This window comes from Crocodylus siamensis, chromosome 7 (genome assembly GCF_052110815.1).
Source record: "Crocodylus siamensis isolate JL-2025a chromosome 7, ASM5211081v1, whole genome shotgun sequence".
In the NCBI taxonomy this organism is placed as follows: Eukaryota; Metazoa; Chordata; order Crocodylia; family Crocodylidae; genus Crocodylus; species Crocodylus siamensis.
Genome location: NC_143401.1, coordinates 80,936,738 through 80,962,629, shown reverse-complemented (window position 1 = coordinate 80,962,629; position 25,892 = coordinate 80,936,738). Strand labels below are relative to the sequence as shown.

The 25,892-nt window shown below is 42.7% G+C and overlaps 1 protein-coding gene across 1 annotated transcript in view; it reads right to left on the bottom strand.

Annotated features, from left to right (window-relative positions):
• The window catches only part of CPXM2 (carboxypeptidase X, M14 family member 2), a 157,302-nt gene that overhangs the window by 44,872 nt on the left and 86,538 nt on the right, over window positions 1-25,892 (bottom strand). The window contains exons 5-7 of the mRNA XM_090057350.1: window positions 22,301-22,385; window positions 21,177-21,327; window positions 13,321-13,409 (exon numbers count right to left, since the gene is read on the bottom strand). Coding sequence (XP_089913476.1) covers window positions 13,321-13,409; window positions 21,177-21,327; window positions 22,301-22,385 — 325 coding nt within the window. The remainder of the gene's footprint in view (window positions 1-13,320; window positions 13,410-21,176; window positions 21,328-22,300; window positions 22,386-25,892) is intronic.

The window sequence follows — 25,892 nt, the reverse complement described above, 5'->3', positions numbered from 1 at the left end:
CTCCTATATTCCACCACAATAATATATATTTTGAAGGATTTCCGTTTGAGTTTCAATTCATTGAAACAATTCTGTTTAGCCAGGCTGGTATCTTGCTGTATTTCCTATCCTTCCTTCACATTCAGTTAGCTTACTGTGGTGCCGTTAATAGTTTAAATCATATTTACATTCTATTTGGACTAAAGCAAAGATCCTTTAGAAGATGAAGCAGAGTGTAGCTGGTGGGATACTATTTGTGACATGAATTATATTTTTCATTACATTTTCAATGATACAAGCAGTGGAAGTATAACTGAAATATTATGAGACTTATAAAAGTTACTATAAAAATCAATATGCATCAAGTAAAACAATGCACATGGTTTTAATTTTGGAAAGATTTATAATATTTTACTGCTAAAACTGATGCAACAATTCCTGTAAGATGTATACATGATTTTTGGATCACTATTTAACTGAAGTATTGAGAGTTCATCTTTTGCATTGATGTACACCATAAATACTTTAAAAAATGCTGGGATTGCACTGAATAAGCAACATGAATGAACACATTTCATACTGCTTTGCTTTCTTCTCCATATGAGACAACCTGCACAGTAGGCACTGAAATGTTAGAGAGCCTTTTCCCCATGCCTGCAAAACTATCAAAGGCAGTCTATGATAATGTGTGGTTAGCGTATTAATAACAACCAGCAGGATTGTAAAGTATTTTCAGAAGTACATTTGCTTAAGAGAGAATTGTTACTTGTTTGTAATTATGAATTCTTTATTTCTTTTAACCTTGCAATGGCTGCATAAATTTGGTCTGATGGGTTTCTTCAGAGGGCTCTGAGGGTGCCATTTATGAATTTTCTCATAAAGAGAATTTGGCTTTAGTATGGTTCAAACCCTGAAGGCCTCTCAAACCTTATGGAGGTAACAGAGCTACAGTGCATCCCCCCTTAGTTAGTGCTGCCACCACCACCATGGGTCAGACTCTTCCCCCAGCTGGGAAGAGCACAACCCCAACCCACAGCTGAAGCCTGCCCTGCCCCACCTACCTTGCATGCAGATCCCATGCCCTCCTGGGGTACATGCCCCACTCCCTACACCCTCCCGATGAGCTGCTCACAGGTCTGTCCTGCCCCACGTCGCCTGCACTATCAGCCCCTGCTCCAGCCGCACTCCCTCCCTCACCACTGCAGCAGCTGCCCACACTGCCCTACGTTTGTGCTGCATGCAGCAGAGTTGGCTGCCATTGAAGGCTGGGCTTTGCAGCCAGAGCCCCGCTGCAGCTGGCCCGTGGGTGAGCAAACACCAGGTGTGTCCTGCCGCTGAGCTGAGCAGCACCCACATGTGGCCAACTGCAGTGGGGCTAAAGGCAGAGAAGCAACCCTCTGCCTCCTCCACCCCGCACAGAGGTGGGGAGTCATGTGCCCCCAGGGTCTCTGGCAGGGTGTGCCCAGTGGCAGGAAACGCCCCCCAGATGACACCCTCAGCTCCAATCCTTCCACCACCCAGCAAGGCTGGGGTCCGACTTACCTTCCCCTGCTCTTGGCTGGGCTGTACCATCTCTCCCTCACCATGGGGCATTGGCAATGCGTAGGGGGTGCATGTGGGTGCTGAGATTGGCAGTGCACCCCCTGAGAGAAGTCCCATCGACACTGCCAGCGGTGCCTGTGGGTAGTCACTGCTCGCCACCCCCCCTCTCACTGCCAAGACCACTGCAGCCACCTGTGGGTGCTCCCCACTCACTGCTACCATACCCCTGCCACTATCACTGCTGCCACCACCTGTGGGCAGTTGCCATGCCCCCCAGCCTCCAGGGGCATATGTCATTCATGCGTGGGGGCCTCAATCTGGCCCCCACCTCTTCCCACCCCCAGACTGACCTGCTGGGCTGGGGGGTGCACATGGCTAGCCCCTCCTTCCCCCAGCTCAGGATCAACTAAAAGAAGCTCCCTGATCAACTGGTGGATCATGATTGATCAATTGGGGACCACTGCTATAGAGACTTTCTCAGTTTTAGGGTTTCAAATGTATGGCAACACTGCCCATTCCATATAATTTTAAAAGGGTTTAAGGTGGTAAGGTGAGACTGGTTGTAGGTCCCAGGATAGTTTTCCTTCAAATGGAAATATTATACTGTTAATAAACATATTTGTGCTTCAATCAGAGGATTTTTCTGCATTATCTAACCACTTCAATAATTATAGAAAAGCTACAACACTGTTTCTCATCAAAGGACCCAATTCTCTGTCCTGGAGTATAATTCCACTTGAATTAACTGTTATGTACCAGGGAAAAAATAAGGTTCTTAGATTATTTTTTTTTTTAGTATATTATAAAGAGATAACCTAGATTTGCCTTTGGTTTGGAATTTGAGTTTCTCTGAAATTTAGGAATGCTTGGACTCTTAGGTTTACAATGTACAAAAATGTTATGAAAAATATTTAGTAGAAATAAAAAGTACCTACTCCGAAATTATCTGATGTTTTGCCTGTGTTCAGTTTACTGGAGCTTTGTTTCAAGAAGAGTTTTTCCTCCCCTTTGCCCTAATTGTCTTCAGCACATGTATCCAGCTTTATTCAAATTCTCATGTTTTAAATGACTATGCTGTGTGTCTGTCATACAAATGTATTATGAAAAAATAATTTTAGATTATAGGCCAAAGCCTACTCTCAAAGTCTCAGGAGCACTACTGCTGACCTCCACTGGACCTGAACCTGTCATGCACTTCAGAAGACAAAATTTAGCCCAGTAAATTTGATTCTTTGATCTTCACAAAATTCTCTAAGTAAACAGATGAGATATGGGGAGGGGGCAACTGTACCTCTTGCAAACAGCTGATGAATTGTAATATGGGATAATTATTTCTAAAACATGGTACACAGGATACTTTTTGCTGGCTTCATAGTATCCATGAAAAGCAGCCAGCATGAATAATATGTTAGTTATATATCTTTTCTAAAATGTTCACCAGTGAGGGAGTTAACAAAGCTGGCATTAATAACATGTACAGCTAGACATTATTATGTTGAATGGGGAAATCCACATCTATTGTGCCAGAGTGGTTATCTAAGGACTCATAAAGGCAGAGATTTAATTACATAATATCACTCAAGAAATGCTACTGTAGTAGTGAATCTTCCTATCACAATCTTCTGTCTACAAGCCCAAAGACAAGAGTGTAGTGACATGACCAATACAGACATACTGAAGCTGATAGCATCAGAAAGCATAGCAAAGGGTATAGTTCACAACTGACCAGCTCATAATTTTTACCATTATTTATTTTCACCGCCTTTTCCATTTTATATAAGAGCTGAGGAAACATTTCTTTTTAAAGGTGGGGCTTTTTTAAAAATATATTTCCAGTCTGACCAACCTGTCTTAGTGTAATTAGTATCTAAAATACATGTAGATTTATTGTTCTTGACACTAATTATGCCAATTGAATTTCTACTTGTCTAATCTTTGTGCTAGAAATATAGGCCATGAAATCTCTAGTGAACTAAATGTGTGACTCAGTACACAACTGCTCAATAAAAATGAATGGTGACTCATGCAGCATAAATATACTGAAGATTCAGCACACAAAAAATGATTCACATACTTTGAGTCCAAACATATCATCTTTATATTTGAGGAGCAAGACAGGAAGAAATATTTCTTTAGCACTTCCCACACCTATGTCTGTGGTGATATAAATCTAGATTTTTTTTGTCTACTTGATGTTAAAGGGGCATAATTAAGTCTGGAAGGATTAAAATTAGACTGCCTAAATTAGACTTCCTTTACATAGTATCAGTCCTAGTGACCGTCTTAACGTCCCTCAACTTTGGGTCAAATTTTTATTTGAATCTATATCAGTTTAAATCCAAAATAACTTCATTGACTATAGCTGAGCTGAATTTACATTAGGATGGCTGAGCAAAGCATCTGACCATATTTATTTGTTTTATTCTTATGACCACCTACAATATTTTAATATTTGAAAATTCTGCTGACCAAAAAAGTCTTAGTCTGCAAACAGTGTAATGGCAAGCACACTGGATAGCGGTAAGAACAAAATGTCAGAGCAACTTGCATAAGAATATTCCACCCTATGGAGAAATGTGTTTGCATTTGATGGAAAGTGGAAAAAAGAAGCAATCTGAAAGTTCAGCCATGTTATGACTTCCAGCTTAGTGCCTGATTGTTTTCTCATAAAAACGATAGCTCAAAAGCATATTGAAATTTCTGATGTACAATATATTGGACATTTAAATATTGGACCTGCCAATTTTAAGTAAAAAATATCACTTAAATTTACCATTTCAAATCCCAGCCCTTCCTACAGCAGTAGAAAAATAATCACATATTATTAATCTCAGTTCATTCTCACCTATTCAAATAATACTGATGTGTGATCCTTACACAAAATGTATCTACTGTCTAAATGTACCTACTGTCTAACACACAAATGAATATGTTCAGATGAGACAATATGCTCACAATAACATGATATAGAAGTGATCTGTAGACAAGTTTTCCACAGCTATTATATTTTAATCTCCAGCCATTTATATACTCATTCAATGCTCATAATTTTGCTATCTAGTCATCTCAATAACCTTTTCTCACACTTTCTTAATGCTTTGGAGGGAGAAGTGTAGCGAGGCGGTCAACCGAAGGCTCTGAAGATGGTGTCACCATGTAGGCTTTGGATATCTCGAACTTGGTGCACACTTTAGCTACAGTGTCCTCCACCCCAGGGATGTCATTCATCTCACAAGCAGAGAAAAGAAGCTCTTCGCCACAAGAGTCGCTGACTTGTTGCACAGGGCTTTAAACTAGGTACATCTGGGGGTCGGGGACAAGGTTCCACTGTAGAAGCAGAATCCACTAGCCACAATGACACACAGGAGGGCATTCAAACCATGGCTGTCCATATGGGTGCACCTTGAGGCCTAGACATCATGACAGAAAACCTAAGGTGACTAAGAGAAAGCTCAGATGCATTTATGGGAATGCCAGAAGCATGGGAACTAAACTGGAGGAACAGCCACTCCTGGCTGATGAGGAATTTGACTTGATTGGGTTGAAAGAGACCTGGTGAAACAATGTGCATGACTGGGCAGTTAATATTAAGGGTGTGGTGGACTTACTGATACAGCCTGACACACCCAGACTCAGAGAATCTTCATTATGATTGGTGGAGCCCACCTACCAATCAGGTAATGCTAGGAAGGGACACTTGCCCTGCCCCTGCCCCTGCATGCCCAGCACATGGCAAGGGATGGAGAAGAGGGTGGGCAAAGAAGAGCTGGTATGAGCGGGCCAGTGGGCAGAACCAACACCCTGAAGAACCCAAAGATGCCTCTTTGCGAGCGAGAGCAGTGAGCGGCTGCATCTCCAGCTCCACCAGTGTCAGTGCATGGCTCGGTGCATGGAGCACAGAGCCTGGGAACTGTGTGAGGTGACTCAGGTCTGCAACCCCTGGTGAGGGGCTAGGACTACAGTGCATGCAGTGGTGCACAGAGTCCAGACCCTGGGAGCTGCATGAGATGGCTCAGGTCTGCAATCCCTGGCAAGCAGCCAGGGAACTCAGTGTAGGTGGCACTGCATGGAGCTAAACCCTGGAGTGAATAAAACTGGTTGAGGTAGCTCAGATCTGCAGCCACCGACACAAGGCTAGCAGCTTGATGCAAGCAATGCTGCACAGAGACTTCGGGAATGGATTGACCCCTGGCGGCCCAGGCCTCCAACCCCCAGCAGAAGGCAGAGCCCTCAATGCATGCAACAGTTCACAGGGCTATCTGTGGGCAGCAGCCCAAGGGGATCCAGTGGCCTGAGAGGCCCAGCCCGTGAGGAGCAACTCAGCCAAATGCCCTCACTTTGTGGCACTGCGCCTTATATTTTGTGGACATTTTAACTTTGTACATAAGTAGTTTACTAGAGTGTTATGTATAAACTTCTTAAGGGAAACTGCTGGAACCCCTTCCCTAATGGTTATATATACTTTCCTACACTTGCCTCTATATATTTGTGTTTTCACTGTTGTTTAATAGAACTATTGTTTAATTGGATTTGAATTCAGCTGATTCAGGGGACAGTGATTCGATTTGGTGGTTCAAATCACTGTCCCGATTCTATTTGGCCAAATCTGATTCAGAGATTCAGAGATTCGGGCTGGGTGATCAGGTGGGTCAGGGGGCCTGGCAGGGGTTCTCCCATGGTCCCCTCCCCCCTCTCTAGTATTTACCAGCTCAGAGACTGTCGGAATCACCGAAGCTCTCCAAATCTTTTCCGAAGATTCAGAGAGCTTTGAATCAATTTGGACCTTGAAATTGGTCCCCTAATTCAATTCAGATCTGGAGGTACAGCCATGGAATTGGGCCGAATCTCCTCCATATCGAGTCACCACCTGAAGCTTTGCACAGCCTTATTGTTTAATTGTATTTATACATGCTCACCTGTACATAACTGTTGTTCATTTATTTTAGATCAGCTGTCTATCAACACATTGTTTGGGGTGACCTGGAGTGGTGTAATCTTTCAGCCTTTATATGTATGACATAGTATTATATGATAATTGTATATGTGTATATATATATGTATTAATAGAACTTCTCTTAATTTATGTATATATTAATACATCTGCATATAGTTTAGTATCTCTTGTCCTGGCCTGACTTTATAGGGAGTAGAGTGATCTGGCTTGCATATTGCAGATCCCTCTCACAACACTCCTACCTGCCACCCATTCCTTCTATCTGGAGAGGAGAGCACAGTACTTGGGCACACCCAGGTTACAAGGGTTACAGGCTTCATAGGAAGGATCAGATTGGGAAGAAAGGAGGAGTGTGGCCATCTATGTGACAGAGCAGTACCCAACCCTGCAGGTCACTTTTGACAGCTGGAAAGGGTCCCTTGAGACCCTCTGGGTCAAGCTACAAGGTAGATCAGAATTGGGAGACCTAATGATGGGTGTCTACTACAGGCCTCCCTCCCAAGATCAGGTGAGTGATCGAGCATTCTCAGGAGGCAGCTAGCAATAGAGACATGATCATCGTGGGTGACTTCAACTACCCAGACATCTACTGGGAAGAACATTCAGCTGCCTCCAGTAGGTCAGCCAACTTCCTGGTGACAGTAGGCAATCTGTTTTTGACACGTTGTGGAAGGGCCTATCAGGTGCAAGGCCACTCTGGACTTAGTGCTGGCCAAAGAGGAGCGCATCCTATGCAGCCTGTGGATTGGTGGTACTCTAGGCAACAGTGACTATGACCTGATAATATTTACCATTCACTGTAAGACTGGAAAGTTAGTCACCAGAACAGAAGTCCTGAATTTCAAGAAGGCAAATTTTGGCAAATTCAAGAGGCTCATTGGAGAGGCTCTCTGCAACTGACATTTGGATGAACTGGGTGTGCAGAAACAATGGTGCTTTCTTAAGGAGAGAATTCTCATGGCTCAAAAACAGGTCATCACCACACAGGCAAAAAGTGGAAAGAGAGCCAGGAGACCTGCTTGACTTACCAGCGATATTAGGCTGCTATTCAAAAAGAAAAAAGTAATGCATATGAAATACAGGAATGACTCAGCAATCAGAGAGGAATACACCTGCATTGCCAGGGCCTGCAGATACAAGACACGGAAAGTTAAGGCAGACCTGGAGATCAAACAGGCAACCAGTAAAAAAGAACAACAAAAAGTCCTTCTACAGGTACATAGAGAGCAATAAAAAAAAATTGGCCTCCTCTGTGGGACCTTTACAGATTACACAGGGGAAGACCACAGCTGATGCACATTGTGACCGTCGGGCTAGCAGAGGTGGAGGAAGCACCCTCTTCGGAACAGCGTCACGGTGGAAGGGTGGTGCTATCCCCCTAGGTCCGGAGCAGATGTAAGGTAATCAGGTCCCCGCCCTGGTTCTCGCCCGCCACGACTTGTTGTAAGGTTCAGTGGGACGGCTCCTGATTCTCCGTAGCCCGGGGTCCCCGACGGTCACGTTGCGGGGCTCCGCCACCCCTTAACACCCCGGCCTTACGCCCCCTTGGATTTCCTGTGGGCGAGACTCCGGCCCTCGCCTGGGGTGCCCCGGTGATGCTTCTCACCGGGTCCCTTGCCCGGGGTAGAAACCTAGCCGGCAGACATCCCCGCTTCCGACCTGGGTCCTTCTGGGGTCCCCCCTTCCGGTTCTGGCCCGCTGGTGTCCGGCGTCGGTCCAGGCGCTCACGGTGCCTCGTCGGGGCCCTCCCAGGTCCCAGCGCCGACTCCCGATCCGCAAACTCCGGGCGCAGTCGGGACGCAGTCCCAGTACTCCCCGTCGCTGGAACCCTCGTCGTCCGGGCCGGCCCGCCACTCCCTGCTCCGGGTTCGGGGTCCAGCTGCCGCCGCTGCCCTACCCCCCAATGGGGTAAGTAGCCCCTCCCCGCCGGCGTCCGCGCTCCCGCCGGGTGCGGGTCCCCTTGCCGTCTCCCCTTCTGGACTCCCTGTCTCCGCGGCAGGGAGTCCCCCCTCCGGGCTCCCGCCGGGTGCGTCCCGGCCGGCTGATTTTATTGCCGGCTCCCGGCCACCGGCACGGGCGCCGGCTTCCGGCGTAAACAAGCGGCGGATGTCCCGCTCGGGCTCCGCCGCCTCCGCGGGCGAGCCCCGCCCCATCTCCCCGGGACACACATGAAAAGGCAGAATTACTGAATACATACTTTGCGTCAGTATTCCTGAAACCCAGTGGGGGCTGCTCATCTGAACAGAGTCCCAGGGAACAAGGGGAAGGTAACAACCTACACAGAATCAGCCCAGAACAGGTGAAGGATCTTTACAATGCTTGGACATCTTCAAGTTCACTGGACCAGATGACCTGCACCCAAGAGTCCTAAAAGAACTGGCCAAACTTATAGAAGCACCATTGGCCAACCTATTTGAACTCGGGAGTGGTCCCAGATGACTGGAAGAAGGCCAATGTGGTGCCCATCTTTAAGAAAGGGAAGAGGGATGACCCAGAAAACTACAGGCCAGTCAGTCTGACATTAGTCCCAGGTAAAATCTTTGAAAAGTTGGTTAAGGAAGCCATCAACTACAAGCTCATAACTGATAGGCTACTAAACAGCAACCAGTATGTCTTTTTCAAAGGCAGATCATGCCTGACAAACCTTGTGTCCTTCTACAACCAGGTCACTAACCATCTGGACAAGGGACATGAGGTTGATGTCATCTACTTAGACTTCATGTGTAGATTAATATGACTCTGTGTCCCATGGGATTCTCTCTAACAAACTGGAGAGTAATGGACTGGACCAATCTACAGTGAGGTGGGTGGACAACTGGCTCAGAGGCTGCTCTCAGAAAGTGGTGATAGATGGTCTGGCTTCATCCTGGAGGGCCATCTCCTGTGGGATCCCCCAGGGATCAGTGCCCATGCTATTCAATATATTCATTAACAATTTGAATGAAGGGGTAGAAAGTGCAATGGTTAAGTTTGCAGATGATACCAAGATGTAGGGAAACATGGGCACACCAGAGGATAGGGCAAAGATCCAGGAGGACCTTGGCAACTGGACTTCTGGGTGGATCAAACTCAGATGAGGTTTAACAGGGAGAAGTGCAAGGTCCTTCACCTGGATAGGAAGAACCCTCACCACAACTATATAATGGGCCGTGGTCTACCAGCTGGCACAACATCTGAATGAGACCTGGGGGTCATGTTTGACTGGAAGATTAATATGACCCAACAGTGTGACAAAGCTGCCGAAAGGGCCAATAAAACTCTGGCATGCATCAGCTGCTGTGTGAAGATCCAGGGAGGTATTCCTCCTTCTCTATTCAGTGTTGGTGAGGCCTCATCTGGAGTACCATACCCAGTTCTGGTCATCACACTTCAAGAAGGACATGGATAAGCTCGAGAGGGTATAAAGAAGGGCCACCCATTTGCTTAAGGGCATGGAGGGTAGGCCCTATGAGGAGAGGCTCTGGGAACTGGGCCTGTTCAGCCTGAGTAAGAGAAGGCTGAGAGGTGACTTGATAGCTGCCTACAAGTATCTCAGGAGGGAGAACCCAATAATTCCTGCGCATGGCTTGAAGGTCCCTTCCAGTTCTATGATTCCCCTGTGGTCTTTGGGCACATCTACACATGCTGCTACGTCACTATAGCAATGTGCTATGATGATGTAGCTTGTTGCTACGGCAGTGTACTGTTGGCTAGCACAAACCGAGATGCTGATGCTACATTACCATAACAACAAGCTACCTCACTATAATGTATTGCTATGGTGACGTAGCTGGCAAAAATAACCGAGTGCTGCTGGGATGGTGCAGTAATCGCTGTTACTGCGCTGTCATTTAATACTTCCTAAAGCAAGTACTAAGTGATGGCACGGTAACAGCTGTGCCATGAGGGACATGTGTGGATGCACCCTTTGAGTAGAAAATCTCTCATCAACTTAAATATCTAAATAGCCCATAAATACTACTACAGGGTTTTTTACCATCAGTTAATAACAGGCACATGAACATGACATTGGTTAGAGACATAAGGATACTCAATCGTCCTTTGAGATCAATCAAAAGACTCCCAGGATGCATCTAGATGAGCCCTCATGTGCCTCTTGCCACCTCTCAAAGCAGTTTGAGAGGTGGCAAGAGGCACGCTAGAAACAAAAATATTCCCTGTGCTGCATATTTTCAGCACAGGATCAAAATTTAAAATAAAATTTAAAATAAAAATAAAACCCCAGAAAATAGGGAGTCTGTGGACCACATGGGGGGAGGAGCGGCTGTGTGTCCTGCGTGGGGACATGAAGGCCCTGTGGGGGGGCACGAGGACCCTTCAGGGGGACATGTAGGCCCTGTAGGGGCACATGAGGGCCTCGTGGGGGAGCTGTGGGCCCTGTGGGTGGGGCAGTCCTTTGCTGTGGGGGGGAGGCAAGGGACCCACCCATTCTGAGCAGTCCCCTACACACAGCCTCCCCACAATCCACCCACACCTACTGACACACCCCATGCCCCCCGACATCCCTCCCCACGCATACATCTCCCCACACCCCTTTTTACTCCACTCCTGCAAACCCAACATCCTCTTATCACACACTCAGTGTGCCCAGCTGCCAGACAGATTGAGACCTGCTGCCAGGAGCTGTAGCTGAAGAGGCAGCTGTCCCCATATCCTAGTTAGTAAAGGGGTCAGGGGGAGCTCTAATTGTTCTATGATAAGAAAACCAAAAGCAAACATCAAAACTTACAGATATTCATATATTTTTTTTTAATGATAGAGATACTTGTAAGCTTCCAAATTGCTTTAAAATTGTAAATATATCAATAAAACATTGCCCAGCTGGTCGGTCTGTCTGTCTGTCTGTCTCTCTCTATGTGTGTGTGTGTGTGTGTATATATATATATATATATAGTGGTCTTTTGTTTTAATTGTGGAACAACATGGATTTTGGGATATTTTAAAGAGTGAATTTGGGCTTTTTTATCAGAGATTTTGCAGTTTTTAAACAGAGAACACCAGAATTCCTGCTAGTGAGGCAAGCTACAGGACCCAGGCAGAGAAGCCTGCTCAAAGCTGGCACCCAGGACCCAGCTGGAGGTAACTGACCTCATGGCCACTTGGGGCCAGGAAGACATACTTTAAAAGTTCAAAGCAGGCCACAACACTGAGAACATCTTCTGGGCAACAGCTGCCCAAATGGCAGGGCAGCAGCACATATGGCAGTAGCGCCACACAAAGGCCAACTCTGCAGCCACAGCCTACTGGCAGCTGGCCCAGAGGTGCAGATGCCTCTATTGTGGCCGTGCAGTCTATATTCAGATTTGGCAGGCATGCAGCCTTGAGGCCACGTGCTGTTGCAGGTGGCAGCAGGTCATAGCCAGGCAGCAACCCCAATGCCAAACTGCTCTCAGTTAGGGCTGCATCACCAGTCCATCTGGCACAAGGGGTAGTGTCCCTAGATACCAACTGGCTGGGCCCCAGAAGCTCCTGAGAGCAAGGAGATCCTGACTTGCTTGCCAGGCCAGGTTTTTATACTCCTGGAGCCAGCACAGATGCTGGCCCCAGGCTCTACTCCCACTGGCTGCAGATCTGGGAGGAGCTGGGCAGGGTTATTTTGCCCCAAGTGACACAATTTGTCCTATACCAAAGTGCATGAATGGGCACAGAAGCAAAAATCCCCAGCTTAAATTTGTGCCACTCCTATTTGAGCTACTGCAAGCACATCTGCCTGCATGTGTGGATGCACCCCCACAGGGCTTTTGTTCAGTCCCCGCAGCCCAAAAGTGTATTGTTAAGAAACATGACAGACCTTTTTGAAATAAGTTAGCCTTAAATAAGAAACCTGTTGTCTGAGGTCCAAAATATATTTATCGTCATGGATAAGTAGTAAAAAAATACAAAGGCTTGCTGATTGACATTTCTTCTGTCAATCTCACAATAAAACACATTAGAGGTTGCTGGAAAAGTCATTCTAGGGCACTGACAGATATGCAAGCCACTGCTCTAACTCATGGCGCTTTACATAAAGTGGCAGGAGTTAACCTGATGGCGTTGGGGGAAGGGAGCCTGCCTGCAGGAGCCTGAGGAACCTGCTGGTAGCTGAGGAGCCAGTCTTCTCCCCCAGCCTTGCCCCCTATCCCACCTCCTAGTTCTGTGTCTGTCTGAAGGAAGAGAGGGAGGATGGGGGAGGGGCTTGAGCTGCTGGCTGGGGCTTGCCCAGCCTGAGCTGGATGGGGGGTGACTGGAGGGGCAGAGCTATGAGGTGGCATCCAATCTACCCACCCCTTCTAGCTCAGGTTGGGCAAACCATTGGAGAGCTCACTCCCCCTGCCCTCCCTGCTTCCTTCTTGCCTACAGCCCTGGAGGCAGGGCTGGGCTACATCAGGCCAGCCCCGATCATGCAACAGATTAACCCTAGGAAAGGCACTCCAGTGTGGGGCACATTCACTTGATTCCACATTTCATGAGGGTTAAATTGTCACCTGATCAGCCACTTTAAAAGCATTCTATAGCTGTGCATGTGTGTCACAGCACAGCTGTAAAGTGCTTTCAGGGGTCCAACTGCAAGACGAACATAATTTCTGTCTGCGCCCTTCTTTTGTCAATCTCACAATAAAACACATTAGAGATGTTGCTGAAAAAGTCAATTAACATGTATGGGAAAAGAGTGCTCAACAGTGCATAAAGTCACTTTTTCTAGGGTTGTCCCCTTGCCAAACATACTGTTAAAAATGTAAAAAGAGGGGAAGAAAGAGATCACCTATTTAATATAAGAGCCCAACTCTGGAACACCCTCCTGCCCTCCCCCACCCCGACACACACATCCTCATACTGGCATTGAACATGAGTTCTCTGTGGCCTACCTGTCTCATTTCTTTGTAGTTATGATGTTTAAAGTCAAGATTATCTGTGGTTGTCATTTCATTTCTTCTGTGATAATAGTTATTTGGATCTGTGAAAAGAAATATAAGAATTTGCATAATTTCCCAATGGAGAGAGGGCCAATGAAAAAGCATGTCGGGAAACCACTTTAACCTGAACCTGATTCTCTTATGCATATGAAATGAAGTCTTTTTAAACAGCAAATGTTAACAAACAGCACTATGAAATGTTGCTAATTACCATACAAATCAATTCCTGCTAAACAAAACAGGAGCAAGGTAAGTAGCAAGTTATAAGAGAGACATCTGCTTGGCACTAACAGTGAATCTAAAGCAATAGAAGTCAAGGGGCATCTTGGGGCTTTGAAACCAGGAAATGATGTGTCAAATAGGTATAAGGCAAAAGGATGGAAATGGCATGTCAATGGGAAAAGCTCCAGGAGATTTTCTCATTCTACTAGAAGAATTAATTACTATATAGTTTCAGTAATAATTACTTTATTTATGAACATTTTCATAGTCTATGTACTTCCTGAAAAAATACTGGAACCACTGTTGGCAATAATAATTATTTCTCAGTAAGTACTTTCTTGAATTCACTGAAGGAGTTTTGTGTCTTTTTTAGTTTAAAATGAGTGCAGTTCTGTCTTTAATTAATGGATATAATTTGCTCTGTTTGCTGTGACCAGTGCAAAAATTACACAACAGTTTGCAGGCCATCACATATCTAATTAAACCCATGGGATGTCAATTAGTAAATTGGTGTCAAGGTTAAAATGAAGGGGAAATGAAAACCTGTGTTTCCTTGACTTCCCAGGTAAGCACACAGGCAATTCAGCTAAATAAAAGTCCAAGCCTACCTAGACTCCTATATACAATATTCTATGCATGTTATAACATTACAAATTAAATTTTTATGTTAAAGAGGTGCAAAGTAGTTTTGAAAAATCAGAAACACTCCCAAATTTTAGGTATTGCTCATTTTTAGTAGGAAATTGAAACGCTGGTTTTTGGAAGTTTCACCAAACTCTGGAAGATCTGATTTGAAACAGTCTAGTTAGAAACAGAAAAAGCTGTTTCAGTTTCAAAATCAAGGACACAATGCTAAAAATGAAATTTAAGTGGAAAATATTCAAAATGAAAAGTTTGTCAATGTGTAAAACTGGCTCACAGGGAATACTTTGATCTAGACAAGAAGAAATGTCAGTTAGTAGTAGGTAGCAGCTGCTTTTAATGATTAAAAAATGCATATTTCCAATATTGTGGCAGTATCAATAAAGCATATAAGCAGTACATGCATTATTATGCCTGGCTTGCCAGGAAATGATTGAAGACTAATAAAATCTTAAAGAAATGAAAAACATATAAACAATTCAAGCTTTTCCCCACCACTACTTCTATTTTATTATCCTGTTCTGCACCTCCATGTTCTAGCCCTCATCATCAGAAATGTTGAAATTTTGTTTCACCATGAGCATTAGAATAGTTGTCATTAATATTTTATTCCTCCAAAACCTGTCCACCCTTGCAGCTGCAAAACTCTCACCCTGCAACAAGATCACCTAACATCAATTTGCTTTCCACTTGGCAGGAATTCAAAAGCCAGCCAAATTAACAGCTATGTATATATTCCTTCTCATGTGGCAATCCAGTGGCTTTTGACAGGTCACGGGTGCTAAGTGTGTGTTAAAGAATTTTCTTCATTTTAGGTCCTTATTCATATATAACAGGGAGGAGAGGGAAAATAAGTAACTTTGTCTGGTAGTACTATAAAACAATGGTAATCCTTAATTCTAAATCTTTTCAATGGCTCTCCATGTTGAAATATATCGCATGCGAACAATGTAACAACCTATTCTCAGAAGCAGCAGAATAAAATGTGTTTAATGGTGTAGGAAACAGATTTACTAGCATTAGAAAAAACTGTTTAAAGATATTAACAAGAAATAAATGCTTAAAAGTTGTCAGAATACTCAACATTTTGTCAACCAACCAATACCAAGGAGCAACTGATTTATCCCCAGCACTTATGTCCATTTCCTTTAATTTAGGAATGTTTTTCATTTCTCCTTGGATCAAACATTCCTTTTCTTTTAATAAGAATTAATATCGCAGATTAGGTGGAAATGTCTCAAAATGACAATATTCATATAATGGGAAGATTATCGTGCTCCCGTTACTAAAATGTGCATAAACTTGCATCTCTCTTCAGAATGGAAATTTTGTTAGGCTCTACTGTACATCTGTTCAACCCATGTATTTCTACTGAAGGAAGACTATAACCTAGGAAATTATAAAACCACTCCCAGCCCTCACACCAAATGTCACGTGCTGTGAGGCAGGATCACCTTGGAAGCAATAATCTGTTTTCGTGCAAAAAAAAATCATGCTACATACACGTGACAGGAAGTACAAGTTTGGGATAAGGGTTCACATCCTATTTATGCTCTTTCTACATGCTAGTGCACCAGCAAGTTAAAACCTCCACACCTCCACTGTCAGGCATCTGCCCCAAGTAGCACCGGTGTGTGGACATACTACATGTTTCATTTAAGGTGTTCTACAAACCAAGCATGAAAATGGCCCACACTGTATGTGTAACATTTTTATAGATGATTTGCCATTTTATAATTTCTTAAACAGGTTGCACATATAGCACCCTTGCCATTAATGGAATATTAACATGTTAATCATGGCATTCATGTAAGATCTAGAGGAGCCCTCACAGTGCCTGCAGCAGCAACCACAAGATAATTGATCATCTCTTTACTTCTGATACGGATGTAAATTATACTTATATGCAAAACTACTGTAAAATACTTTGGTGTTAACATATCCCATATCCAAATTCTTTTTTATTCATGGCATCATTTCAAACAATCTCCCTACTTTTCATGAAGCACCCCCAAAAGACTGTCATTTCCGAATTCAGAAAAAAAATGTTTTGAGCTTTTTAACACTTTTAACTTCCATTTTAAGCCAGAAACACAGCCAATTTATGAATCGGCTTGCATGAGTACTTTGAAAGAATAGTTTCTAACAGCCTCCTACCTATGCTCTTCCCAAAAATGAGACTAGGTGGCATAAAACATAGGAAACTTTTTTCCAGCTCCAAGTCTATGAGGAAGAAAGAGAGAGAAGGAAAGCACTTTTACTGCCACAATATTATTTTTTCCAGAACAGGAGTTTTTTTGGGGCTTTCCATTAATCAAAACTAATTATATAAAGCAGAAATAAGCTTTGTGCTGAAGTCTTTTCAGTTTATAATGTCATCCTCCAATTCCTTCCCACCATTCTTTCTCAGTTTCATACTCATATTGAATCCTATGTCATCTGGATTTGAGCCCTTAGGTGTACTGATTGTCTAATACAGAGTGCTGTTCCTTGATTGGGGGGATTCTTTGGTACCCCATAACTATAAAAATAATATTAATTCTGTTTTTTTCTTAGACTTTTGTATTTTCAGTTTTGGTGTAAATTGCTGTGTCTGAGAAGAGTCTGTCAATAACTGGGGAATGAAATCAACACTCTCAAAACACCTTGCATGGCGTAATCTTAAGGCTTCTCTTTTTAATTCACAAAATGTACGTCTATCCTACTCACACATTTTTCAAGTTCACCTTTATTTCAGTGATGTTGCACCTGCAACTCCACTGGAGTGAAGGTCCACATTCAAAAGTGCTATTGCTATGTAAGTCCATGTAATTGCCCTCAGTTTTCTTTTCATTTGTCCTGTTCCCTATTCCTATACTAGGGCTCAGATATCCAGTGCAATAAAACAGCTATTGCTCTACCTCTTATTCAGACTACAGGAAAACAATAGTCTAAATTAATTAACTAAACTAAAAATCTCAACCTCTGCTAATGGAAGTATGTATCTTGCTCATAATGAATAGGCACAGGTTTGACCTGTCTCTAGCAAACTGAATATGCCATGGATACTAACCATCATTTTGAAAACCTAGACTGACAGCCATTTGTATGACTAATAGGTATATTTTCACATGGTCTATTTAGACTACTGACCAGTGACATGACATATTAAAGCAATAATGAAACCATACTCTTCAGATATTCTCTGCATATTCTTCTCTCATTTTCACCAGTGTATATCGGGGTAAGTAACTCCAATAGGTGAACTGTATAACAGTGAGTTAAAGTCTGTATATATGAGAGAAGAATCAAGTCCCTAATCACTAGAGATCACCTTTTAAAAGTTTTCTTTTAATTTTTTAATCGTTTATATTGAGTATATTTAAAGTTAATTTTGACTCTACAAACATTATTGCTTCTAGCAACCTTTTCCATTTTAAGCCTAGGAAATGCTGCCTAAGAATAACACTTTATCTAAACATTTATCTAACAATGACAAAGTAAAAAGAAACTTTTTGAGGGTAACAGTGTTGTTTGACATCTCCCTTGATGAATCTGTAGAGTTATAATATATTGGCTACAACCCAAAATCCTTACTGAATTTGGGTTTTCTCATTTTTCTACAACCCAGACTCAGGCAAAGTTAACTTGAATTTTTCTGCTACTTCACACATTGGCCCTAACAGAATACAAATACAATCAGTCTGGGACTCCAAGTGAGCAGTTATTCTCTGTGTAATCTAACTGAATTCAATGGGATCAACTTGGGTAAATTATTGTTCATCAGTGAAGGTGTGGAGTAGCATGTCAAAAAACAGCTCATAAGAATAAATACTCTTCTCTAACGCCATTTTAGGCAACTACAGCAAAAAAAAGTCTGTTATTAAATAGGGTATTTACTTGACCATGCAGTAGCTGAAATCAGGTTGCATATCTTGGCTGAAATTTGATTAAACAGTTTTAGTGTTATAATTTTTAAAGAGAATTCTGTACATTTTAACATTTTGCAACGACTTTACCCTACTGAAAATTTATCTACTACTGTGATAATTTTATGAGAAAGATAAATTCATGAAAGGCTCATCTGATTTTTTGTCTCCTATGTTTTAGGTACTTTTGACGATTTCCAGTTCCTTTCAGTTTTATGTTAGACTTGAGAAAGAACAAGCCAAAAAGTACATCTATTCCTCTGAGGCAACTGTGCATGTCAGGCTGCATCTGTAGAAACATACAGAGTAAGCAACCTTTTTCAAATCAGGAAGTGAATGAAGTAGCTGGTACCTTCTTCATCTTCTTCAGGTAGACCTTTCAGTACTGGTCCTCTACTGCAGACAGAACATTATTTCTATCTTTCCTTCTATATATAAGTTGTCTGCAGGTAAAAATGCAGTGAAGCCACCCAAGTTATTGAGGGCTAACAGTGAGGAGTGAGCAGAATTTGATCCAAGTGCACATGTCATTAACTGAGGTTCACCAATATACAAGTAGATCTTACATTTAGTTGTGCTGTACCTACTTCTTTCCCAGAGACCAGAGGAATGGTACCATAGTACTGGAAAGTTTGTCTAAGTCTATTCCAACCAGGTAGTTGGTCAAAGAGATATCACCCACAAAAGTCCTTGTTTCTTACATAAGCAATAACTTCACTCTTTAAAAACATTTCTCTCTCAAACTGTATTCACTTTGTTCTTTTTCTCCTTTGGTTTGAGCAAAGAGAGTGGAGTACTACAGAGCTGGGAATAAATTGTTGTCCTGTAGCATATGTTGCTCTTCAACATGATACCAGCACTGCCTTTATTTCTCTATTCCAGTGGTGCTCAACCTTTATGCCCCATGGGTAGGATGGGCAAAGCTTGGTCTATCTACAGGCCAGACCTGGCTAGTGGGTCCAATTCAGCAGGTGTGGTGAGGCCAAACTAGATGCATGGAGGAGAGGCAGAGGGCAGGCCAGCCCTGATCCAGCTGCATGGGGTGAGGGGGCATGACCTGGCCCAATCCTAATCTAGCTACATGGGAGGAATGGGACATGGCCTGGTCCCAACTCCATCATGCAGGGGGGAAGGGGATATGGCCTGGTCCTGATCTGGCTATGCAAGGCTTGGGAATTTGGCAGCAGGGGAGGGGTGACGGTATTAATCGCCACTGATTCCCCATGACCAAATTTCCCAAGCCATGAGGAGCCCTGCAGGCTCCTTACCATGGTTCCTTGGGCCAGATTTGGCCCACAAGCACCACTACTCTATGCTCATCCTGCACATGCACTTACCACAGTTGTACACTGGTAGCTAGATAACTCCTTATTTTCTTTCCAACATCTAAAGTATGCTAAATTGCTTGTAGATACCTAACTAACACCACATGAAATGTAGAGTACCTACTGATCTCTGCCAATCCACCAGATTTTTTTTTTCCTTCTGTACTTCCAATCAGCGGTCTGAAATAGTGCCTGTAGGGCAACACATACAATCAGTACAGCAGGAAAAAGGCAACCTGTAGGTTTGAGCTTTCCAAAATGTTGGTTTCAATAAACTAGACTTCTCTATGCACTTAAGTGTACATAGCAGGAGGGATATTCCTAGCTCCCTCATACACAGTCCAAGAAATGTAGTATAATTCACTGTGGCTGTTAATTCTATTTTCTGTCTCCAGTATTTACTGACAACAACCTCTTTATTTTTATGGCGATGTTCTGCCCAGTTATCCCTTCTTGCTTGTAGAACGCTCCCTTCATTGCCCCAGCTCCAGTATAACCTTGTTTAGTTTTGCTTTGCACAAGTATTTAAATTTCTAAAGGACAAAAATTGGGCTACCTCTGTTTGGCATGTGAAGACCCTACATCAACAGTGGAACTGGAAGCAGCAAGTCTCTGAACAGCAGCAGGAGCAGTTAAAGCAGTAATGATAGGCTCTGGAAAGGCAGTTCTTTTTCTGGCTCTAGTATTTTTGAGAATACTATTCATAGCCCCCTGCAAAAAAAAGAGAGAGCTATCCCCACGATGCCAGACTTAAGATCAAAAAAGAATTCAGTTGAAGGATTTAGAATCAGTAGTTGACCACCTTAAGGAGAAAAAAAAACTTCTACAAATGGATGCAAAAATGTATTGACATCATATACCCACATAAACCTGATTCTAAAATATCTAATGAAAACACATAATAGGCGTTTAGGTTTGAGGCGATATGAAATCTGGAATGTCTTTTTCTCCATAAAGGAACTTGAATTAGCTTTCTACCTCGTATCTACTAACTCACAAAGTACTTATAGCAATATTCTGCTCAATAATCCCTTTATTGTCCCAGCTCCAGCATAACATTAAATGTCTTATTTTCATAATAATTTAAACTTCCAAAGGACAAAACTTGGGATCCTTTGTGCACTACTATGTATAATGAAAAGTCTAGCATTTAAAAGAATTTCCTTTACTAAATGTCAAGATATGTGACTTCCATAGTCATGAAGTAAATTTGCCCACATTTGACACTTAACAAGGATTATGGTGGATGCTCTATTGCCAGAATTTTAAAAATCTGGATTGGACACGTTTTCTGAAAAGTTATGTTCTAGTGGTCTTGAAGCAGGGATTAATTCAAGGAATAAGAATAAATGTTCATACTGTCCCTTCTGGCCTTAAAAATCTATGAATGTATGAATATCTATGAACATACAGGTGAATATTTCAGTGTAATTTTAATACCTTCCTGGAACATGTTCATTTAATAAGGTTATATGACTTTGCACCTCATCTGAACACAAGATAAATCCTCATTAGATGACATGTGCAATTTTTCAGATTGTATGCATTTTACTGTTCCAATTAACAGAATGACACTATTTATGCCAGTTAGATTTTACACACTTTATTAAAAAGAGATTTTAAATCAAGTACCAGGATAGGCTTTAAGATTACAACCTAAATATTGTGGTTCTGGCAGTATTTGCCATCTGTACCTAAGAAGGATGCTTACCTGGAAGAGGGCAGCCTAAGATTTCCATTCTCATGCAGATGCTCCCTTCTCCGTACCATGATCGAGGGTTTATACGGATATATCGTGCAACAAGGGGTATTGGTAGCACATTGAGCACTGGGACCTCTTTCTCACTGTTTCCTTCAAAAATCTATTTAGGATTAAGCATAAAAAAATGTCAGGTTTAGCTCTTCAAAGGGATCAAGGGAACCTTTGGTTGTAACACCAGGTACACCTCAGAAGTTGGGTTTAGACTGTACCCTAGTAAGACCTTGAGTCATAGGAGAGGGAATCTCCAAAAAGAAATGCTTTTCTGAGTCATGTACAAGTGAGCCAGATTACAGAGGAGGTGGAGCTCATTGCCCATCCCCTCCAGAGCCTTCTTGGACAACACACACCCAAGGACTCGGGGACACCCAGAACATACAATCTTGGATCTTCTCCCAACACAAAGCATGTGATTGTCTGGCCTCCTTACATACATACTGACAATTTAAACCTTTGTATTGATTCCCAAGGTTGATTCAAACTTGCTTACCATGAATTACTGTTGTCTGTGTACCATGCTTTGCCCTAAAATTGAGATGAGGTCAGTGGGACCCTGGCTGAGAATGTCTCTGTTCAAATTCACATATCAAGACAGATCCTCATTTACTGTAAATCAGTGTAGTTTGGTTGACGCCAGGAAATACACAACAGTTGAGAATCTAGATCCTTGCACCTATAACACAACATGTGCAAGGAGCTGGAGGGATTCTCTCTGCAAAACCAGTGGAAAGCACTCTGTAGAACCAATGTATACAGTACAAGGTGGGACAGAACAAGTGTATTCAGACAATGGGGAGGTCTGGGGGAATATGTACCTCCTTAGATGCTTTGGAGATTCTCTAATATATATAGACAATTGGTTTTATATATATATATATATATATATATATACACACACACACACACTATATAATTTTATAACACATTGTATAAATTGTATTGTAAATTGTACACATTGTGTAATTATACACCACGAAGTTTTAATACAACTTGTAAATTCAAAATTCAATGTGTTTTCTTCCCCAAGTAGGTTTTATTCAATACTGCTAATGAAGCCCCTTTTTTATGGTACTCACCATATCTCCAGATCCATTTTTGACAGTAATCCAGGTGTGACTGTCATTGCTCACCATTACCCTATAAGATGTCACCCAATCGCTCCTAAACAGAAAGCAATAGGTTACTCTTTTTCTATTTATTCTTTTTCCTCTTGTTATCAAGTTAATGCAAATGTTTTTCAGTGCAATAACACTCACAAAGCTGTGAGTCAGAGGAATCCCACTTTGCAAAGTTATATCAGCAATTGGCTGGTGAACTGACATGCGAATCTGGTTTTGGCACATGAGTTGAAAACCCAGGCAGATGGAAGTAACGGGCACCACCAGAATAACATTTCTGGGTTTCAAAAGGTAGGTTTACTCCTCTCCCTTCCTTTTATGCAGAAACATATTCAGCAGTCAGCTTTCTACCTCCCTTGACTAAAGACTTACTTGGAATATCTGCGTAGGTTCCAGAGAATCTCCAGTCTGAGAACTTTGCTCTCCCAGACAGAGAACATTTATAATTCCTACCATTAATGCAGCAAGAATGAAAAAAGGAAATAAAAACTCTTGGATCACAATCCCATCATATTATGTAAAAGCAGTTACACACTGGGCGCGTCTACACATTACACTGTGTCGCCATAGCAATACACTACAGTAATATAGCGTCAGCAGTCACAAACTGTGATGCTGCAGCTACATCGCTGTAGCAACTTGGGCCCTCATTATAGCGTGTTGCTACACTGACTTACCAGCTAATAATAACCATGCATGATGCAGTAGAGGCTGTTACTGAGCCGTCATTTAGTACTTTAGTCATTTAGTACTTCCAAAAGTGACAAAGGTGCTGTAGGGACATGTATAGATGTGCCCACTGTGGCTCTTCATATTTTTAGTTGCAGGCTGTTTCCATTTCCTGGCATAAACATGAGGGATGTATGAGTCTTGAAAAGGTTAATTATTCATGAAGGGCCTTGTAAACTGAATGCTGAAGATGAACAAAAACTGGAGAGGATTAGGAACCTTCTAAGCTTGACTGAGGTAGACATCTGATCCTATGGCCAGTCCAGTGTGGGGTAGAACCTGTGCTCCAGTGACTCTCAGCCAGAGTGCTACAGCACCTTGTGATGCCTTGAGATCCTACCAGAGGTATCATGGGGCACCATGCAAAGTTAACACTGTTAAGTGTGTAAACATGATTCACAAGATAAACCCAGAGATTTCAACTAGGAAGCCATAGTGTTAAAAACATTCAGACCTACTCTAGTCTTTTTGAGTTCTTTGCAACAGACAAATTGTTCCAGTATTTTTCTGTACTCAGAAAATGAGTAAAAACTAAGAGCTGACATTTGATGAGGGGAGCCTTGAATCTATCCAGGGGTGCCTTAAGTCTAAAATGGTTGAGAACCACTGTCCTACTCACTGACTCATCTCTGGGGCCATGACTTTACTTTGGGCCTAAAGGCACAAAGTACTCTTAGCTATTTCCAGGACTGTTGATAGGGAGCAAGGGAAGCTGGGTAGCAGAGGGTATTTCACTAGTTTTCTAGTTGCATGATCAAGTACAACTAATGTTCACCCAACTTCTACAAGACTGGAGAGAAATATTTTAAATCTTCTCTTCTACAAGATGGTGATCTGCTAGATAATGCTTAAATGAACCACTACCAGCAAAAAAAATAATAGCGTAACAGCTGCAAAGACTTGCTTGGCTGCAAGCTGAGTGGGTGGGCTATGCCTAAGAACTTTGCAAAAAAGACGGCAAAAAGTTTGCGGAGGGTTCAATAGCTTTTCCAAAAGGAGGGTATGCTGTGCAAAATTTATAGCTTTTTTTAATGAGGATTTGAACTGTAACCAGAGCCCTCATTGCAAACCCTGGACTCTGATTGGCTACTAGGGAGCCATAAAAGCTGAGGGAGGGAAAAGCACCTGGACAGAGATGCTGCAGGAGAGCTTATACCAGCCTGGAAAAAGCCAGGAGAGCTACACCAGCCTGGATCAGACCCTCTTTTCCATAGGCAGAGGAAATGTTGCTGAGGCTTGCTGTGGAGCAGACTTCAGGACAGATGAAAGCCTCAGTCATCCCAAGAGAAACTGATTCCCCACCCGGGTCGAAGCTGTGCAATCAGGGACACAGGTACCCAGGGAAAGAGTGGGGATGAGTTGGTAAGCTAGCTGGAAGGTGGAAGAAGATGCCTGGTCAGGGACTTGCAGGCAGAGGTCCTCTGTTTGGGCTGGAAAGGTTTGTACTGCAGAGACAGGCCTGCAGAAGGAATCCCCTGTCTGCATGTGGAGGTGCTGGGGGAGACAGACAGTCCAGAGCAGGCTGTGAGAATCCTAAATCTTCATGGGTATATGAGCAGACACTCAACCCCTAGTGTTTGCAGGAGGTGTACTTTTCAGAAACTAAAAAAAAGAAGCCTATTACCTGCAGTGGCTGATCAGAGACTTTTTTTTTTGCTGAGTTACCAAGAAAGAGCAGAGAGTCCACCATCCTTGGAGCAGCAGAAGCCTCACCTCTGACACCTAGTGGTGGATCATAGTTAAAGCTGTATTGCCTTTTATTATTATGGGAAGGAGAGTGTGATTAGAGGGAAGTCAACCTGGGTCATGGGGGGTGGGGAACTGTTTTAAAGTGTTATAAACAGTTGAATGTAATCATTGAGGTTGTTTGATGCAAGCAGCACCACCCAGTGTGGTGGACTTATTCATCTATTGTTGCAGTTGTAAATTCTATTCAAATTATTGGTTTTATTATTAACTATATATATATATATTTCTTGTTGATTAATCATTTCTTTTCTGTATACAGTTGTGTGTAATAAAGAAATTTATTTGTTTATTGGACATAAAGTAAATTCTTGGGCAGTGAGGGTGAGGGAGACACCTCAGTCAGCAGACCTGCCTGAGGGGGTTCCCAGGGCTACTGGCACACTGAGTATCCAGAATCTGGCATATCACCTGGACTAGTGTGCCAGTGAGGGTTACAATAGGTCCATACCTACTACTGCGCTTATCTTGCTCTTAGTTGTCCAGTAAAGTAACCATCATGACAAAAAAAGCAAAACAGAGACAGGCTTATGAAGGTATTTAACTGCTAAAGGTGCAGGTAGGTGTCTTGTGGTATCTATCTACAAAAGTGCCTATTATGCAGGTTAGGTTTCTATATATCCCATTTAAGTCAGTGAAAGGTACCTAGTTGCATTTTAAAAATTGCTTTGTGAATTAACATCTATACCCCTTTGTAAATCTGATCGTTGGTTTGCACTGTGAATCAATATTAAGCTTGCTTAAGAATCAGACTCTACCATTCATAATAATATAAACAGCAAATTTTGCATATTGCCAGGGACACCAGAATTTTTAACACTGTAGAGAAAAGAAGAAAAATGTCCACAATGGAATACTGACTGTAACGTTTGCTAAATAATTGTTAAAAGACAGAGCCTCTATACAGAACACTAAAGTTGCTCTCTCTCAATGCAGCATCTCCAGAGACGGGATTTACTGGAGTATCACTTCTGCAAAGTGCCATGCTGGCGTCTCAAGTCTTTCTGACTGTACAACGATACAAGATATAACCAGCAACTTCAGAGCTCTACATAAGCACTGTGCGCTTTTAGAA